General features: G+C 43.3%; 1 protein-coding gene across 1 annotated transcript in view; it reads left to right on the top strand.

Moving 5' to 3' along the window:
- HIP1 (huntingtin interacting protein 1) overlaps positions 1–20,345 on the top strand; it is a 374,725-nt gene extending 354,380 nt beyond the window's left edge. Inside the window, exons 29-31 of the mRNA XM_086954710.1 lie at positions 13,129–13,190; positions 16,428–16,536; positions 17,262–20,345. Coding sequence (XP_086810836.1) covers positions 13,129–13,190; positions 16,428–16,536; positions 17,262–17,272 — 182 coding nt within the window. The 3' untranslated portion in view covers positions 17,273–20,345. The remainder of the gene's footprint in view (positions 1–13,128; positions 13,191–16,427; positions 16,537–17,261) is intronic.
- Positions 20,346–21,610: the final 1,265 nt, after the last annotated feature.

Here is a 21,610-nt window from a genome sequence, read left to right as displayed (position 1 = left end):
AAGCTAGATAGAATGTTCCCTCAGACGCAACACTGCTGCCGAGATGTCTATGTCGAGGACATCACTCCAGCTCAACGGGTCGTAAGTTAGACTGTCGACCCCAACCCTTCCTCGACACCCTCAAAAAAAGGCTTTGGTCACACCCTCACCTTCGGGCCCGGGTGTACACCGAGAGACTGCTTCCCACGCCCCACCTTCAGCCCGGCAAAGAAGCCTACTAAGCCTTCAAGCCAGGCGGCTCGGGCTCGAGTCAGCCTATACCCGGTGCCGATCCCATACCAACACCAAAGAAGAAGCCATCTTTCTCAACCATGCCGCCCACTGCTCCGACACCTAAGCACTCAGCGCGAAGACTGGCACCGGCTCATCAATGACAAAACCGCACTTGGAGCAGGGTAAAAAACCGCTTCGGAGCCGAAAAAACACCCGGAACTGAAAAAAACACATCCCGGTAAAAGACATTTTGAAAGGTCATACTTCTAAGCCAAAAGACCCTAGACCAGCTACCGAGTCGGTGCCGAAAAAACCTCCGGAACCGAAAACTTCGACGCCGAAGCATCTGCCTTACTCAGAAACACTTTTTACACCAGATCCTACTCCAAAAACTCTTGTAAAGGATCCTAAGACTGTCCAACTAGCTCTTAGCTCCAAGAAGAGACCACTAGAGGCGCCTGCACCTCCTCCTCCTCCAAAGAAGGGAGACATTGCAACCTCTCCATTAAGGGTCCCTTCTCCACCACCTCCCCATACTATTCCTCCTCCTATACCATCCACTAATCCAGATGATGATGTAGATACAGACTCTGATAACACAGGTGGGGGTGCACATGACCCAGCAGGGACCAATAGTCCCCCTCAGTCACCTAAACCCTGAAGTGCCTTACGTCCCACAAGACGACGTATATCCTTACAGGCCTTTCCACCAGAGAACACTATAGGTTTTAACCTACTAGTCCAGAGAGCTGCCCAGTACCATAGGGTTGACTTGCACACCATTACTGTGGAGGAAGATTTCCTATTAGACACTTTTGATAATACACAAAGTTCTACTGACATTTTGCCAATGCTTAAAGGTGTCATCAAGCACACAACAGAGGTATTTAAAGATCCTGTCAGGGCTCGGGTCCTCAACCCTCGCATTGAGAAAAAATACAAAGCTGCCCCTACAGATCCAGTTTACATTAGAGGTCCAGCACCACTAGATTCTTTAGTAGTATCTAATGCCCGTAAAGGTGCTAATTCACAAACATCAGGTGAGGCCTCACTACCAGATAAGGAATCTAATCTCCATGACGCCTCCTGTAATCGAACAGCGTCACAGGCAGCCAACATTTGGAGCATTGCCAATACCCAAGCGTTGTTGGCAAGATATGACAGGGCACATTATGATGAACTGGAGTCCATAATGCAGCATCTCCCAGACACGTATAAAAATTGGGCCAATGAACTCATACCAGAAGGTAAAAATATTACTAATACTTCCATTCGTTGTGCCCTAGATGCTGCAATTACTGCCTCAAGGGCAATCAATACCAGTACCCTTTTGCATTGACATGCCTGGCTACGTATTTCTGGTTTTAAACCTGAGATACAAAATTCCATCCTCAATCAACCATTTGATGAGACACATTTATTTGGCCCTAATGTCGATGTGTCTTTAGAGAAAATGAAAAAAAGACACCAACACAGCAAAATCTATGGAAGCCTTGCAGCTGCAAGCTCCCAGACGTTCTTTTCGTTGCTCATCATATAGAGGCATTGCAAAAGGCCTTTCCGAAAGCCCCTCCACTTCCTACAAGACCCCTAGCGAATCCACATTCGCTAGGGGCTACCAGAGAGGGGGTTACAGGGGTAACAAAGGCAGAGGCAAAACCAACAACTACCGCTCTGCCTCCACCCCTACCCAATGACTTTCCTCCCCTTCCCCCCCAACATTCCGCTCCTGTGGGGGGAAGACTGCAACAATTCCTTCCTGCCTGGACCAACATCACATCAGACAGGTGGGTGCGGCAAATTATTCAGTCAGGTTACTGTCTAGAACTAACATCTACTACTCCAAACATACCACCCAAACAGCGTCCAATGTCACAAGAACATCTATCACTGCTAAAGCAAGAAGTAATATCTTTGCTAGAAAAAAGTGCAATAGAACCAGTTCCTCTGCACCAACAAAACAAGGGTTTTTACTCCCTATACTTTCTTATTCCAAAGAAGGACGGCTATCTGAGGCCTATTCTGGACCTCAGACCGCTAACCATATACATACAGTCAGACCATTTTCACATGGTCACACTCCAACAAGTCCTTCCTCTCCTGTAACAAAACGACTTCCTTGCTACTCTAGATCTCAAGGACGCATACTTCCACATTCCCATTCACAAAGCTCACAGGAAGTATCTCAGATTTGTAATAGACGGGCAGCACTATCAATTCAAAGTACTCCCATTTGGAGTCACAACAGCACCAAGAGTATTCACCAAATGCCTAGCAATTGTGGCAGCACATTTACGAAGACAGCACATCCACGTCTTCCGTACCTCGACGACTGGCTCATAAAAGCCAGCTCATACAACCAGTGTGTGGAACACACTCATGCCACAATCCAACTGCTCCACAACTTGGGGTTCACAATAAACTATGCCAAGCTCATCTGCAACCACCCAAAGTACAACAATACCTCGGTGCCACAATAAACACCTCAACAGCGCTAGCTTATCCCATTCCAGTAAGGATAGCCAGCATGAAAACTCTTCTCACAAAGTTTCAGCCACAACACTCCCTTCCAGCTTAGTGTTCATGCAGCTTATAGGGATGATGGCCTCTTGCATTTTCATAGTGCCCCGTGCAAGACTTCAAATGCGTCCTCTACAAGAGTGCCTATCACGTCAATGGAACCAGGCTCAGGGTCAATTAACAGACCTAGTATTGGTAGACGGTCGGACTCATCGCTCTCTGCAAAGGTGGAACACCAAAAACCTTTCCAAGGGACGACCGTTCCTAGAGCCAGTTCCTCCAATAATCTTGACAGCGGATGCATCACCCTCCGGCAGTGGGGCCCACCTACTGCAACACACCATGCAAGGCAGGTGGACACCGCAATAAAAGTTACTCCACATCAATCATCTGGAGTTACTAGCTATATTCCTAGCACTGAAAGCTTTCCAGCAACAATTATCAAATAAAGCTGTGTTAGTCCGCATGGACAACATGACAGCCATGTATTGCAAACAGAAACGGGGCGGAACACACTCCCTGCAACTCTCTCATCTAGCACAAAACATATGGCGGTGGGCTATACCTCAAAAATATTCCTCTTAGCCCAGCATGTCCCAGGAGTACAAAATACTGTTAAGTCGTCAAACACAACAGATCCACGAGTGGGAACTTCATCCGCAAGTTCTTTAACCATTCTTTCAGATGTGGGGACAACCTCAGATAGACCTCTTTGCCACCCACGAAAACGCCAAATGCCCAAGCCTTGCCGCCAGATATCCACACCCAAGGTCCAAAGGCAATGCGATATGGATGAACTGGTCAAACAAATTTGCGTACGCTTTTCCACCTCTACCACTCATTCCATTAGTAGTACGCAAATTACAGCAGCATTCTCTAACCCTCATCCTAGGTGCTCCAACGTGGGCCAGACAGCCGTGGTACACCACACTGCTACAACTGTCTGTAGTACCGCACCAAAAACTATACCTGTCTCCATGCCTTTTAACACAGTACCGGGGAGAGATCAGGCACCCGGACCCAGCTCAGCTCAACCTTGCGATCTGGTTCCTGAAATCCTAGAATTTGGATATCTTAACCTTCCTCCAGACTGCATGAATGTCATAAAAAAAAGCTAGACGTCCAACCACTAGAGCATGTTATGCAGGTAAGTTGAAACGCTTTGTAATATATTGTCACAACAACAATATTAATCCCCTAGACGTATCTATTCAACACATCATAGGATACTTACTGCACCTCCAAAGATGTAACTTAGCCTACACGCCTATTAGACTGCATCTTGCTGCAATAGCAGCACATCTGCAAAACAGACAGCATCTATCTCTGTTCAGAGTGTCTGCTATTAAAACCTTTATGGAAGGCCTTAAGAGAATAATTCCTCCCAGAGTACCACCTTCACCTGTGTGGAATTTAAACATTGTTCTCACACGGCTAATGGGACCTCCCTTCGAACGCTTACATAAATCTGAACTACAATTTTTAACATGGAAGGTTGCGTTCCTAGTAGCTATTACTTCTCTGCTGAGAGTTAGTGAACTACAAGCACTAACCATTCAAGAACGATTCTTGCAAATGCATAACAATAAGGTAATTCTCCGTACTAATCCAAAATTCCTGCCCGAAGTCATTTCTCCCTTCCACCTCAATCAATCTGTGGAACTGCCCGTTTTCTTCTCGCAGCCACAAACAGTAGCTGAAAGAGCTCTTCATACCCTAGATGTCAAAAGAGCATTGCTATACTAAATCGAATGAACACAACCCTTTCGTAGGACAAAACAACTTTGTGTCTTTCTCACGACCACATAAGGGTAATCCCATTTCAAAATCTGGGATAGCTAGATGGGTTGTCAAATGCATACAGATTTGTTACCACAAAGGTAAATGTATGTTATCTGCCTCGAATGGAAAATACTACTTACCAGTATGCATCCGTTCTTGGCATGTAGAGCTGCAGAGTTACATACGCCCACCCGCCTCCCTGGCTACCCTTGTCTGTTCCAGTATTATCTTAATTAGATACAGCTTACATGGACATCCTTCCTTTTCTTGCAAAGCTCCATCATTTACCTAATGGCGAAAAACAATCTGAGGATGGAGCCGATGCCCATTACGCAATGTGGGTGGTTCAAAGGAGGAGTCACCTATCTCGTGAATTCCAAAGAACTTTTCAGGACAAAAACAAACTGCAAACATCCAGGCCCAAAACTAAGTGGCGATCTATGCACAGTGTGTAACTCTGCAGCTCTACATGCCAAGAACAGATGCATACTGGTAAGTAGCATTTTCCTTAGCTAATTTGAAATAACGGTTTAAAAGTTATGGTACTCTTTTCAGTGCATTTAACAAATAATGTGTACATATTTTGACAGTGCCCCACCCTCTATCTGTCTATTTTTTTATGTATTCGAGAAGGAGAGGGTTATAGTTATTTGTTATTGTTAACTAGTACTCTTATAGGACACAGTCGCATCATTCGCATTGCAATACTGGACCGTCAAGGAGATGACATTCCATGTTTCCATCTCACACCGGAATCTGATTTGTTTTTGTGCCGATAAATGAGTGTTCGTTTTTAATACGTTTTAAACACTGGGCAGTAGCCTAGACTACAGAATTGCATTAAAATGTTAATGTATCTCCTTAGTTGTTAGGAAGGCAAATGACTCAGTAAATATGTGTGATTGATAGTGAACTTTGCAAGTGTTTTGGGTTGAAAGTATGAGAGTTATATCTAAGCTAAAAATGGAATGAATTAACAAGTCAAGGATAGCGAGAGCCTGAAATTGTACGCCCATTAACAATATTTTGCACAGTGTGGGAATTAGCTGATGCATAGTTTGCACCCACTTAGTTGCAGACCTCTGAATAGGAAATACAATCATTACATGCACATTTCACGTTTTTATGGAGTCCATGATGCACAAATAGGTATTTTACTCTATTTAAGCCCCGAGTTCTGCAGGGATTTACCTGGTGAAAATCCAGAGGGAAAACTTTTTGACTGATATTACAAATGTAGGTATAAGTGGAATTTAAAAAATAAAATAAAATTAGCGGCCCAATAATATTCAGTGCCAGAGTGAACCAGATAGTAAAACAGCAAAAGCAAGGATCAGTCAGTAAGAGTCAGTGGCGGCACCTCCACTAAGGCAAGAAATCGTCGCCCCACTGCTTTTAAGCAGTGTGACGAAAGGAAAAATAAAATGACAATAACTTATTATAATGTTATTGTTTCCAGCTGCATTGTGTGCAGGTGGCGCTGCTTTGCTTTCAGAGCAGAGTAGGTGAGGAGTGGTTTGCCCATTCCAAGTGTGCATGAATACTTGGCGGCCCTTTCGGCCCTGCCAAACATTCATGCGCCCTTTGCATGTTCTCCTTGCAGGCTGCATTACAGCCTGCACGAAGAATATGCCCAGGCCCCCATTTCCTGGCATTGCAGCATTGTGATTGGTCAGGAGAGCCTGGTGCGCACCTGGTTGCGGTTTGGCCAGAGTCTGACGGAAGAGAGACAGAGGTAAGAAGTTTTTAGTTTTTATTTTATATTGTCCTTCCACCTTCCACCCCCACCTCCTGCCCGCCACCCCCAACCGCTGCCTGCTGCCTGCTGCCACAGGTAAGAGTGGTTGTTGTAAGTTATAAAGCTAGAGATGGCTGACCCCAGAGACTTGCTTGGTAAAGAAGTAACTGAAGTGTTGGAATCATGTGGCAAAAGCTTGTTGACACATTATCTCTGATTTGCATATTTCGATTAGATATTAATAAGCTTATTATGTTAGAAATGTACACATAACTCTGCTGTCAGCTTGTTGTTTCTCTGCACTAAACTTGGGGCAAAATAACTTGAAAGTGCCAAGAAATTCTGATTAACGTATTCTGTAGCATGGTAATACTGATGGGTGTAGTCTCCTGCCACATGAATTCTGAACAACTCCTTCTGCCATAGTACATTAGGTAGCCATTGCATTTCATGTCATGGCATATATGATGGAATGCGATTTCTCTTGCTATAAGACATGGTTTCATTTCCTAGATTAGCATGGTTAATTGTGTGCTACTACCATGCACCTGAGCAGCATCTGGCACTCTACAAATAAATCAAACACCCAAAAGCCAATGTGAAGATGCTTGCAATAAGTCTAACCACTGCCAAGCGCTCTGGAAGCATTCCAACCCATCATTCCTTTTCCCCACCATTCCACCTCAGACTAGACCCAGCCATATGCAAGTCAGTCTTGACCCTGCTCCAATAGGAATAGTCCAGTCCGAACTGCCAAGTAAGGTCCTTTCTGAACCAGTACACAAGCAACCCAGGACTGGCTTCTCCTGATTGCTTCTCTGCAGTCTGGTGTAACTTGATTCCAGTGGCACAGTGAGCAAGGGACCCACTTCTGCATATACCCTGGCCTAATTAGGACATCACATCAAACACACAAAAGGTGATGGGCGGATGCAAACTGCTAGCAATCGCTCGGGTAGCATTCAAACTCGTCAATCTTTTACCCAAAATGCCTAGACCCAAACATATGCAAATCAGTCTTGACACTGTTCCAATATGAACAGTCCAGCCCGAACTGCCAAGTCTGGTCCTCTCTGAACTGGACAATAAGCAACCCAGGACCGGTTTTGTGTGTTTGACTCTACAGATAAATGACAATGTACATAAAGAAATGTTCTATCTCAGAACAATAAATATTCTGGAATATTTTCAGAAACTACCACCTGACCTAGACTTTTCTGTAAAACCTGTCATTTTAAGCAAGAAAAATAATAGTTCAATATTTACCTTTCAGACCATTTCTTTAAAAAATGAAACAGAGGTTGCCCCCAATCAACCTTAATTGTAGCACGCTTATTCACATTCGCATTGTGGTTCCTGGTGAGTCTCATTTTCGTACACAGCTCAGAAAAGAATGCACACAGGCTCTGTGCTGCTGCACAGCAAGAGAAATAATTAGAGGGAACATTTGTTAAGAGTCTTTGATTTCCGTCCAAAGTACTATCAAGTGTAATAGAGACACAATACAGAAAGATCTATTTTTCGGAACATCAGTTGATGAGTCCTTAGAAAATAATGAAACAGCAAATTCAACTCAGGGAAAACACAAGCAATAACATCCCTGCAACATTTGTCACAGAAAATAGTCATTTTGATAAAGGAGCAGAGGACACAAGGGATTCTGCCTCAGCCAGCACATACCGGTATTATTCAATCCCAGAACATACTACATCCTTGAGGATGAGACTGAGTACTACTCAGAACTATTGGAAATAATAACACCACACAAATGCGTAAAACATCATCAAGCATGGTTATTGCATAGAGCAAGAACAAACACCCCCAACAGAGATTATAAAGAAAGATCATATTCCTCTACTCTTACAGGAAGTACAAGAAGGTTTGTTCAAAGAGACAGTGAAGGAAGTAAAATTAAAGGAAATAATCCAAGGGCTATACTAAGTGCTAATCCTCATACTCATCATAGACTTAGTAGAAAACACACAGGTTCAAAATATATACCTCTATTGGAGCAGTAAAATTCACTGGTGACAATCGATGTGAAAAACTCAATTTCTCTGCTCATCAAAAGAATAGGAATCACCTCAGGTTTGTAATCCAGTGATAATATTACTGATTTAAAATTGCATAGAATTTGCACCAAGGGTGCCTTGCAGTGGTGGCTGCACATTGACACGTTTAAGTGACACATGTGCACCCATACCTCCACAATTATTTCCAGCTTTTTCCCCAAACATAGACTGGGGAGCAGATATGAACAGATTGTAAGTTTGGATCAAAGGGCATGAGAGGAAGTTGTCAAATATAAATTTCCAACAACTGAAAATCAGTATACTAAGCTCTAGAGACATTTCAGAGCCAAATATAGGGCACTGTAATAAATATTCATGGAAACAGTGCTTCCACATTGTTTAACATAAACAAGGTGGATGAAATTCGTACACTTTGTCAACTTGTTAAGTAGGTTGTTGGGCCTTACTTACAAATGGGCACTGGACCAGACAGTTCTAAAGAGCTTTCTTGGGAGACCCTAAACATTGCCATGTTTGCGGTGGGAGTGACAGTTCCGTTGGATGCAAAGTGGCTGCTACTAACGATTAAAGGTGACTCAGACTGGCCCAGATATGAGGGAATATGGTTGGCTCTTGCAGAAGGGATCGCAACGCTGGCAGAGTGGAGACGGGACCTTGATTAGTGCCAGCGTGCTGAGGAAACAGTCTATAAAATTAGAGGGTACATTAAGAAATGGGAAAAAATATGGGCCCCGGCGAAAGTATAGAGGGATGAATATGGGAAGCTGAATTCCACGGGGTTCTATATTCCTTACATCCTCACGTGCATGTAATATTATCATAGTATTGTTTCCGCCTCACTGTATACCGTTGGAAATGTCGACTGTACTTGATGTTTACTTAAACAAAGTTAATAAAAAGATTTATTTAAAAGAAGTAAACATTGCCATGTTTGCGTTGGAGAAAATAAAAAATTGAAAAATGTTCACCTCCACATACAGTGCACTCTCAGTTATAATCGAACGTACGGTCTCTGAACTGGTGCAGGATATTTGATTAAACTTTTCCCCGCACCACCCAGACCTCTAGTAATCAATAAACGCTAAGTGTTACCCATGACAATGACTCTCATTGCGGCACAATGAAACCATGAGGGTGTTGTTAGTGTCACATACATAAATACACACTTTGGCACTAATGCTTTATGCCGTATATTTTCTGTTTTGGAGGTACCTTTGGATACGCAAGTATATACTGCCTTAGCATATCTAAATTTAGAATGCATGCCACACGAGAATTTCTGAGGACATAATATAGATCACCAGGGCAGTATAAAAAAAAACACATCCTGACGAATGGCCAGGAGTGTAGGGCAGAACATGTTGGCGCACTAAGGGTCATAGGGCCAAAGTATCTTCTGTGCCCCTTTCATAGTTATTTTTAATCTTTCCCATCCACCCTGCCAATAAAGGGATACCTTGGGAGTGGATGAGGAATTTTTATTTAGTTGTTACGTCTCCTATATAGTAATATCCAAAGAGCTCCCTTGAACACGGTCAAACCCACCTTGACTTTTAGGGGTCAGCGAGAACCCGATGATGAAACATGCCACTATTAGAGTGGGTGAGGTTTACCTATAAAAAATGATTAATTTCCCTTACCCCAGCCTTCTACTGAGGTGGTGTTTAGGCGGGGCACGTATAAACCGCCCTCTTGAATTTTGTCTCTTCTAACAGAGGGATTACTATTGGTTATTGTGTAGTTTCTAGGGAATATGTATCCTCTTATCCCCATATCCGGTCCGATGTGATGTCTTTGCCCCCTTTTGAATATGCAGAATTCCTCTTGATTTGTGTGGTCCTGCATGGTTCAGAGTTCTCTCTTTTAAAACGTAACCACTGGGAATGCTGATCCACTCTAATATCTTTATGGCATTCTCATCTACTGATGATCCACAGCTCCTTCTGAAGTTTGACCATCAGTCTGCTGTTTCCATCAGTTGACTAAAAACAGTCTAGCAGCTGTCCCTGACTGTCAACTGTCTTAAGATAAATTCTGACACAACACATCCTACATCTCTTTCTAGACAGGTAGGCGCTGGCTAGAAAAACTAGGCCCTCTGCGATAAACCTGAGCGTTCTCTTTGACGATGTCTTTTAAGACATGCTTTTATGTATTTGTGTGCTATTGCTATAGCGCAATCCTAGCTGGCTTTGTAAATGGTTCAGCTGGTTTTGGAGATGCTGCATGCTGGCAAGGCGAGCCAATGGAGTTCCATCAGGATGGCAACATGTAAGGGTCCCTTAACCAAGGGGAAGGTAGGGGGTCGCTATGCGGACAATGTGGAGCCAGTGAGGCAGTAGAGCACTGACTTAGCAATGTCCAGATGTCACTTTCTGAATGATACAGTTTCCTAGGCTGTGTTTGGCAATGAGTTCCTTGAGGGTGAGGTTGGTATCCAGGGTGAACGCAAGTGACTTGGCATTCGATGAAAGCTGTCCAGGTTCATGTCATTAAGCCAAGTTTGTACTAGGTTTTGCTTATTATTCTTGGCAAATTATAGAATTCTGTCTTTGTGGGGTTGAGCTTCAGGTAGGAGTCGGAACCAGACCTTGATGAGGTCCATGCACTGTTTGAGACGTTGGATTTATGAAGTAGAGGAGACTTTCAAGTAGAGTTGTGTGTCCTCAGCATAGTGATGAACCCTAACGCTCTGTTATGGGCCTCCATGTAGATGTTGAAGATGACAGAGGACTGTATTGAACCGTGGGGGACTCGGTAGGTTATAAGGATCATTTGAGACCTGGACGTCCTCAAGTGAACAAACTGTTGATGGTTGATCATTGGAAAGGTAGGATGAGAACTGGTGATGGATTTGCTAGTGAATCTCATTCAAGACTCCTAGGTATGGAGGAGGGTGGATTGTCAACTGTGTCAAAAGCAATTGAGAGGAAAAGCATGCTTGTGTTGTTGATGTTCTGTCCAATGTTATGTATTTTTTCACTAAAGAATATGATTTTGGCATTGCACTTGTCAATAGAATGTCGGATAGGATCGTAATTTAGGGGGTTGATGCTGTGCTTGGTTGTCTTGAAAAATGTTTTGCTTCTTTTGATTGCTGTATGGATGGCGTTGGTATAGTAGTTTGCCATGGCTGATGTGATGATCTGTCTCCATGTTACAAGGAGGGACTTGAGTATCATAAGATATCAGGACTTCTATATTATATTTCCATTTTCTATCCTGTCTACAAACAAGGTCTTTAGCGTGGCAGGGTGCTGAAGGCTCTGGATTACACTTGCGTGTTTTAGTTGGAGCATAAAAATTCACATACTTTCCTCAAATAAAAGTGTGAAGTGCTTCCTGCACCTATACTTGTGTGAAAGTCTGGCTTTTCTCCCTGCCTAGAGTTTTGCCATGGTTGTGGGTGTATGTATTCTTGTGCATCGAGATTTATCGGGATGCCTTACATATTGGGCTGACTACCACCCTGATTGGCAAGCTTCAAAGGCTATGCTGTGCATGGTCAGACTGGTTTGTTGCCTCCAAGTTTGATCATGTATCTTTAGCTTTCATTCTCCATGCTGGCTATCAACGCAGCACATTCAGTTCAAGGCTGTTGTCTTTGTACACAGGGTCTTTCACAAGACTCAACCCTAGTTTTGCACCAACCAAGTGGTCCATTTTATCTTGGCACCGACCTATGTCCGCGACATTTGAGAATTGTGTTCATTCCGCACTGTGGGAGCATAGCTTTCTGGGCCTTAGGGCCTCTTTCTGAAAACCTTCAGTTTTTCAAGGCTTTGAAGGTTTAATGTGTTGCTGAATAGTGTTCTGCAGCTGTCAGCTCTCTGTGTAGGCGCTCCAGGTTTTCCTGAGTTCCAAGATAATCCACTGTAACTCACGCTCTAGAAGTAAACAAGCAAATAAATATAAATAAATTATGATGGTAACGGCATGCTGTGGCACTGTGGGCTTACCACTCAGTGTCGTAGGAAGTCTCATTGACTTTGCCCATGATCAATGCCCAAAAATAAAGTTTGTTTATTTTGAAGACTTCGCCTGACTCAAAAACTAAATGCGCAGCATGTGAATCTGAAAAACAATTGTTACAGGTAGGTGACTATTTTCTTGCTGGTTGTTTCCCTCTCTAAAGTTGCCAGAACGCCTCCCACCTTATTTGCTCATTTTAATCTTTGAGCCCTGAACAGGTCTCCGTAGCTCCTCCTCTAAGACATAGGCAGCACCTCATCAAGTATACTAGAGAGATCTCTCTTGGTCCAGTCTGTTATGATGACTTCGATAATTTAGTGCTTCTCCTCCCACATGGGCTTGAAAAAAAATGCTCATGCCTGAACTTTCCACCATCACTCCTCCTGCTGAGAGCTGTTAATGGCCAATTGCCCTATCTCCATTACTGCACCATTCCACACCCTTCAAAGAGAACAGGATGAATGTAATTTCCAATTTGACTAAATCATTCTGCACCCTGCTTTAACCTGGGAAAGTCATGGATGTAAAGTATAATTGTATTCCTCCTCTGTGACTGGTCTTCGAGACTCCCCTAAACCCTCAAATAGAAGGTAAAAGAAAATCGTTCTCCAGGCTCGAACCACTCACTACCCATCTACTACTTGTTGGTAAAAGGACATTCATACTCAGTCCTCCACCTGCTGAGGAATTAAAAGGGGGACAGAGCACTGTACTTTTTGGTACCTCTTCAGTGCCAGCTGAGTGCTCACTGTTTAAGTGAATATTCTTGGATTCAGCTGATCATCCTCCCTTGTATATTGAAATGCAACGCATGTACCATATTGTATCTTCTGTTTGTTTAGTCCTGTATCGATTCTGTCTTTCTCGTAGACACAATGGACTTCTCCAGCATGACTCTCACTCAGATCAAGCGACAGGAAATGGATTCGCAGGTACAGACTCATCCTAAGTATAACTTTCTTCATGGGGGATTTCTGCCTGGTTTTCTTTGGGGGATTGAGCCTTACAGTATATGGGGATGTTCTGTGTTGGGATTTTTTTTCTGTTTCCTCTTGTGTGACACTTTTTTCATTCCACAGTTATGCAACTTTTTGTAATACTGACTTATGTTCTAGAGCATCTGTTCTAGAAACTATTTCATACCTCAGTAATGCCTGCCTTTAGGACAAACATGAAGACCACAACTTCACTATATACAGGAGTGTGACAAGCTTGTCCACCGAGACAAAGGTCTCGTCCTGGCCTAAACACTATCCCACCTTCTGCATTGGCTGTGAGACTTTTTTGTGGAGCTCTTGGACAGACAGTGGTCATTGGGCAGTATTCTGGGTGGGTAGTGCATTTTACAGTTGTTTTGCCAGGGTCACCAGCTGAACTGGACAACCAGGTAGTAAAAGGGAGAAGTCCAGGCTTACTCTAGGAGGTGGTGCGAGTTAGAACCTCAGATACCGCTTCACATATCAAATAACACACAACAATGTCAATTTCCAGCGCTATCTTTCTACGAAGAATGGATAATTATTTGTAGTTTGGTGGAAAGAACAGTTAAAAACATGATACCCTAAGAGAACAGTGATATGTGTCATTGCTAGATGTCCTGTATTGCCATATAGTTAATGTTAAATGGTGTCTGATCAGCAAACAGTTCAAGTTTCCAAGACCAGTTAAGACCACTAACAGTTTTTTCATGTAAGGTGTACTTATCAGTACAGGTGCGTACCTCTAAAACTACTGGTCATGGTGAAATCTCACTGGTGTCACCACTGAAAGGATCAGGGGCACTTGCTAGAATCCACGGCTTCCACTGGGAGCTGAACTTTTGATTCAGAGACCGACCCCAATTAGATATGGTATTGTCTCCGGAACTGTAAGGGATATAGAAAGAGTTGCAGAATTAAGACACCAAAAATCCAGCCAGTAAAACTAGACTGTTCACTTGAGGTGGGAGGGAGAGGGAGTCAATAGCCCTCCAGGCATTGGCTGAATAGGGCTCCCCCGGATATGAGGAGTGCCAGACTTGATGCAGTATCGCAGTTTACTTGAACAATAGGTGTCTTGGTAGCTGCGCAACCAGGATGTTGCTTGTTGTCATTTTCACTGTTGGCCTGTCTATGGGGATCTTGTGACACATACGGTCATATTAGAGAAAGTGGCCTGGGGCACAATGGGCACATGTTCTCGCTTTGTGCGCCCCTTGGAAACTTTTGGTATTATAGAAGGGGCTGCAGATGGTTTGTGCGCCCCCTTTTGTAATCCTAATAGTGCTGGGGCACATGTGATGTGTTCCCTCATAAGCATGGGGGCGTGGCGCCATGCAAATGAGGTAATCGCTTTGACTCTGCCCCGTGCCTTTTTGCAGGCGCAGAGGCAAACATGCCCTCCGAAGGTGCTCTAACAGTGTGCCTCCTGTGAGCAACCATCTCGAGGAGTGAAAGGGAGTGCATTGGACGCCCCAGACATCCCCTGCAAATGGGTGTGGTCACTCACTGCACTAGTTTGTAAGGGGATGTCCAATCCCTCTTGGAAGTGCAGGGGGGCTGCCGCATGCACTGTGAAACACAGAGCTAGCTGCTCTGTATTTCACCTGAATGCTCTGCCCTCAGGGCAACGTGAGCTTGCAGCTGCCCTAAGGGCGGCGCATTCATCACAGTAGGGCCCATGTTCCCTTTCTGCGCCTGGCGCACCTGTTTAAAAGTGAATTGTGGAACAACCAGGGAAAATGCACCCTTTTTGTAATACGATTGGCATGCTTTGGTTTCATAAGGTGTATTCCACACATATTCTACAGTCCGCTACTCCTTGTAAAGATCTTCCCATGATGAGGGCAGGGTCTCTGTTTTCAGGGAGAACCTCAACTCCCTCTGTAAAGAGCCGGTCGTCTCTTTACAGGTCACAAAAGCAATGTGTCCTCCAAAAGTTTAGGTTTGGCTCCTGCCTGAGTGCAAGTTACTTTCTGTTATTTATATGAAGACTTTCCTTTATGTCGGAGTGATGTAAAAAAACATTGATTCAATGGGAACATTTCACACCTTGAGGGCCAAAGTAGACCCCTGAGCCAACCAAAGTGCCTCTTTTTTTTAGACAATTTCTCTATTCAGGAGGAAGCACATTTCTCTTGTAAGTCATGTTTCTTGTTTGTGGATCAGGGAGTTGCATATCAGATCAATTTGAACTGATGAAGCTTATTTTGTCTGCAGCCGAATAGGTCACGGCTTATCACTGTTACTAAACGACATCAGCATGAAAAGGATGGCAAGCGGAGCTCACTGGGAGTGGGTAGCAGAGACCTATCATAACAGGTAATAGCAAACACCATAGGCCAGGCAGGCTAAGGCATCTGCTAGACAAAGAACCATTCATTCAATGCAGCAGCAAGATAACGCTTTGAGGAGGTTGAGACAAAAATGTACAGGCTCCAGAACAAAATGTGTACATTAAACGAGTAAAAAAAATGATCACAAGTGTGTGGTGCAATATCTGCTATGGCTCCAGAGAAGAGGCTCCCCGTCCAGCAAATGGCATTCTGCGCAGGCGCAGTGCCTAGCAGATACAAGCGCATTTCATGGAAGACACAGAGGACTTTACTAAGGGAAGAGGTAGAGATAGAACCAGAAACGTATCCACCCTTAGCAAGCAACACCTCTTCTTCCTACCGCTTGACCCCAAAAGCTAGGTCCATGATACCAGAGTTTATTAACCTCACAAGCAGGGATACTGGGTACCCAGCAGAATTCTACTGCACCCAATTCAACAAGTTTAAATTAATTAACCACCACAATTGAAGCAATAAAAGCAAAAGATCTTTGAAGCTTCAGTGGAGTAAGAGCTGAGAGAAAGAGGTTAGGGGGTGTGTTGTATTTACTTTAAAGAAGGCACTCTAACCCTTCTCAGGTCTGATGTTCCAATGTGGTGGCACAGATCATAGGCAGGAATGAGATTTAATACCCACTGTGTTCCTCAGCGATACACCGTCGAAGAGTACAAAGAAATATAGAAACCAGTTGTGACTGACCATGGGTAAAGGGTGAGCTCATTTGCCCCACACTGGTTGCCAATGTGGGAGTTATACACACTGCTTAGAGAAATCACAGAGGAGAGGCAGTATTTGTAGTAAATGCTTCTCAGTTGAACGCACTCAGTCAAAAGATAACAAGAGTCTTTTTTGGCAGGTGCGGGTGTTAGAGCTGGAAAATGAACTTCAGAAGGAGCGTCAAAAGCTGGGAGGTCTTCGGAAACAGCATTATGAACTCGCTGGGGTTTCCGAAGGCTGGGGTAACGGTGAGTGTTCTTGACAAAGCACTAGCCAATTGTGTAGTAGATTCAGTATTACTCCACATTTGGGGAAAGGAGTAAGAAAGAGTGCTTTAGGCAAATGAGTGTATGTACATATATATATTTATATTTTTTCTGTAATGCCATCGGGTAGTCCCTCAGGGCGCAAAGAAATCTTTACTTGCTTAAAACATTTACTGTCTGGGTCAGTGGATACACAGGACAGGAATTGTTAAACTGTCCCGTCTTTAGCCTTAGAAGACTGGCTTCCCTTGTGGCCCACATTAGTTGTGTGCAAACGTATTAACCAATTCTATTGAATGGAATTCTATTGTATGGCATGTCATTGTATTTCATTTTAGGCTGTAGAGTGTGGTGCATTGACTGTTGTGTTTTTGTAAGTTTGGTGAATGTTTTTAATTACCTGAATATCCGAATAGAATATGCAGTGTCCATGTCTATTTGCTCTGCTAATTGATAGGAGGGCTAGCGAGACGTGCAAAAGGATTGCACAGCTGTTTCCGTGGTGCTTCTGTAATCTGGCCCTTCTTCAAATTATGGGGTAATTGCCAAAGTGGCAGGCAAGACTAAAAAAAAATAGGCTTCTCGAAAGAGTGCTCTTACTAACGAGTAAAGATTTTTATTTTTAACTATCAATTATGCACCAAATTTTGGGGATGTGATGTGCAAGAACCTTTACAAAGACATGTTTGTCTCTTCCTTCCTTAAAGATGCGGACTAGTTTTGTCAAGAGGCCGAGGTTAAAAACAGTGCTGCTGCTCTGGTTGAAGGATGCCAGTCTTTTGCTGCTCTGTCTGAAGGAAAACAGCGTCCTGGTGCAACTTCTGCCTTCAAGCACATGTACTCCACATTCACAAGGAACCTCCCCAGAGCACAATCAGGAAATGTGGCTGTTCATCGTGTGCACACCACGACCACAGAGGAGGCAGAATCTACTCACTGGCTGTCTACTTACCTACACTTCACTGCGAGGCTAGCAACTTTTTATTTTACAGACAATGAAAAAGGAAACTCTTCAAACCGGCTGCACTCCTTTACTTTGAGGATAGGTATGCTTGGTTTTAAAGCCTTTGTTGACCTTTTTGCACAAGTGTCTACTTAGTATTTGGTGGTGTTACTGCCAAGTGCCCTTTGGGGAGAATAAGTGCCCAGCAACATGTCAGAGACCACAAATGCAGCAACTTGGATATCCTAGCAAATGTGGACAAAGCTCTTTACAAGGACACTCCCACCAGAAGAATAGGAACCCATGAGAATCTGGTGCACCTTAACCCAGACGAATAAGTCCACAAACTATCCCAAAAATAATTAACAAACTGTGGAGAGTGGCTGTCCTCAGATGGTCACTGGGCCCAGGCAGCTGTTCTCTGAAGTATCAGAAGTGATTGTAGAACATCCAGTCTTCACAATTTATTTTATTTTTTGGCATCATCCAAGCATCATCCATACATGCCATATATTTAAGATTTTCTTAAACAAAGCAGAGCTCTACAGTCTTTCACTGGGGTCCAGCATGAAGAGAAATGTTGAGTGGATGGTGTTCCAAATTCCTTCCAAGTGTGAACATGCACATCTCTCTCCTTCATGTGCTTTATAGTGTTTAGAATATGGGGGTGATGATATTATAATTTAGAAGCATGTTGATGACATCACATCTATTACTAAACGCAGAAATAGGCATTCATGTTATAGAACCGGAGCTGGTGACACCCCTGCTCCACTCTAAAAAGGGGTAGCGGTGATATTTTCACCAGGTGTACCCATTGTAGTTCACATTACTACATTTCAGGAATGACATTAGTAATGGATGGTTGTCTCTAGTATTGTTTACGTTGTAGATCTTTTGTCTGGTAATCTTGTAGGCCACTCCCTGAAAAGATGGGCTTGAGATTTTAGCACTGGGCATCTAATAGAAGGATTGCGGAATTTGATTACTTCAAAACTACCGAGTTAGCCTCAAGATCTCAACCTTTTCATATGGCTGAAGGTGTAAAGTGTACGGTCTCAGATGGCAATTTCCTGACTGCAAGCGTTTGCTTATTGAGCACTCAGATGTGATGTCATCGTAAGTTGCTGTGAAGCTCATTCTTTTTGTCATTTCAGTTGTTTAAATCTTGTTTGCTTTTTATTTTGTGGCTATGAGATCTTCGGTGTGGACCAGTGGGACCTTGTCTTTTGAGGCGAGCAAAATCTGGGACATGGCTATAGTCACCTCATTTTCAGCACAGGGCAAGGAGGTTTGCTTGTTTGCAGTGATACTTGCATTGTGTCTTTGAATGAATGTAGGCATTTCATGCTTGTGGGTTTCTCCAACCCAAACTAACCTTCACACACTAGTCCTTCACTGTGTCCTTAACTGACCAGTTACACTGTGTTACATAACTCAACCCCTTCCAGAGCAATAAGGTTTACCTGTGAATCAATAGCATTTAAGATTATCTCACACTCAGTGTCATAATGTCCTCACTGCTTCATTGTGCAACGACACAAAGATAGGCCTCTGCCGGGACCACGCTTCTGCTGGTTCAACATGCGCATGAACAATTCACCCGGTGTAAGCACTTGCAAACATGAGGCCACAAAGCCTGTGTCTTCCTGTGGCACATCCCTGCTTTTGTCAAATCATAAAATGCGTAGAAGGGACCACAAGCAAACACTGCAACCAGGTACTGGGTTTGTATAGAGACCAAGGTTGGTATGTCTTCTCCCCCATCCAATGAATGCAGGTTCACACAGAGCAGATAGTAAGCAATACCAAATGTTTCGGTTCACTTTTCTTCGCCTTTGCCCCCTCACAATTGTTATGTTTTCAACATGCTGCCTTATTGAGTAATATCAGGTGCTGTAGGGAGTGAAATTGGAAGTGTTGAAATTACAGGACACCAAGCAAAAGACCTCTCCGACCAAAGTAAATGAGCGCAAAGAGAGATAGCCTGAGACAACTGTACTGTCACGTCTTCCCGAAATTGTATCCGGTTTTACAAATCAGCACTTTTTTCACTGTGAATCGTTCCTCAGCGATTGAAGAGACCACATGTCGCCAGAATGTAGACCATATAACAGCTGGTGACGAGTGCATTCTGACTTATACCGATGAGGGTTTAGCAAGCTACGTTGCGAGCTCAGGAGTTTACAATAGGGATAGATAGTAGAGTTCTTCGACACAATAGCTCTCCAGTAGTGTTGAAGACATTCGAGGGAGAAAGGAAGAAGAGGGATCTCAGGTGCTTTGAGGGAACTACTGTTCTGTTTATGTGTTTAATAGATTTAACTCCTTTTGAAAGCCTTGAAAAGAGTACTGAATTAATGTTATCTCCCAAGTTTGGTGTTCACAGTTCTATTTAGCTTTTACAAGGCATCGTCCTTCTTTTTCAGTAAAAAAGGCAGTCCACCTGATTTAAATTTCTTACTGGAGAAGCAAATTACCTATTTTTAGAATTTATTTTACCTTAATTTTAAAACAGAAGAGGAAAGGGAGATGAAATAGACACCTGGCCTTAAAACCATAGAAAAGGGTAGAAACTGTAAAAGAGGGTTGGAAATGCCTGATTCTAATGAAATTGTAAATGACATTTTCCCGACATTTTAAGGATTGTCACTGCCTTTGGGTTTTTAACAAACATGTTATTTCATGTCTTTGACTTATGAAATGAATGACAGCCTCTTCCCGTTTGCTCATTGCTGTCCTTTCCAAACAAAAATGGTCATTAATTGTAGGGAAGCTGTTTCTTTACCCCTTTGTACAATATGTTTAACGTGTATTTTCAGTTTTTAAATAAATATTTCAACACTTACTCTTGTTGAGTTGTATTTGTATGTGTGTGTGATTGCCCATTTAGTAAGGTAGACATTACAAGATATTTCACCTGAAGAGCAGACCTGATCACATTCAACAACCTGTTTGCAGTAAAGCGAATATTCGAAAACACAACAGCAAGTTTCTGGTCACGAATTACACTGTGCAATTGCTTGAGAAGGGTTCATAAACCTTGACCCCTGTCTACTCCCATAAGACTAAACTTCTCGTGTCTAAGCAGACTTAAAGCCAGCTCTATTGCTGGGGTATTTGTCCTGCTTTGGGGAAACTTTTCTCTGAAAGCAGAAGCTTCCGATGTCCTAATCAACTGGGTACACATTGCAACAGAGTCCATTTGATAATCCTTCCTGGTCACTAAATTAGTTACAGAAAACGTTTATAAAATTGTCAGGACTCCAGAGCAAGGTGTCACTGCCCAGCTCTATTCTTAGATCTATTAGACTCCAATGGAGGAGAAGTAGCTTGTATAATATATGACTCCAAACCACTGATAATGTCAGTTCTGTAGTAGGGGATCTCTGTGTATAGTCAAAATCTAGTGAATCGTCCCGCCCATGTGCGTGGACCCCGGAGCAATCAAAAATAATCTCTTAAGTTGTCAAAAAATGAAGACACTTAAGAGAGAATTTAAAGACAGATAATTCAGCCTATATCCACAGGCTACACTGTCGAGTACTTCAACTAGAAATTCCACCAAAAAAAACACACAAACAGCACAGCTTGCCCCGTTTCCTCCACAGAGAAACTTGCCTCTAACAGCAAAAGCCTCTGGAATGATAGAGAGGAAGGTATGGACAGACAAGCCCCATAGTCTGCCATTATGTGGCTCAAACAGGATACTGTGCCTTTAGGAGAACTCTCCAGACCTTCTCCCAGTATCCCAGAATGCACAGCAGGTCCCTTTTACTTTCAGTTCTTTTTTCCGGCTCCTGCAAGCAGGACCCTGGAGCATTGAGCTCTCCCTTTCAAGGGTTTATTTGGTGATTTTTTTCACTTTTTCTTGTGCAGTGCTTTTTGTTAAGTACTAAGCCTTTTTCTTCCCTGTGGGTGCCCTGTATTGTCAAAATGCTTGGCTTATTTGACAATTGTCCAGAGTGTGATAGGAAAAAGGCCAAATCTGACCCACATGGAGTGTGCATCGTCTGCCTCCCCTCCTCTCATGCCCCAGAGGAGTATGAAATCTGCAAAACCTTCTCTGGCAGGACCTCGAGAGAGAGGATGAAGATCAGACTCCAAGACCTA

Source organism: Lissotriton vulgaris, chromosome 2_1, assembly GCF_964263255.1.
Source record: "Lissotriton vulgaris chromosome 2_1, aLisVul1.2, whole genome shotgun sequence".
NCBI lineage: Eukaryota > Metazoa > Chordata > Amphibia > Caudata > Salamandridae > Lissotriton > Lissotriton vulgaris.
The sequence above is the reverse complement of the archived record's forward strand: the minus strand, read 5'-3'. Positions and strand labels throughout refer to the sequence as shown.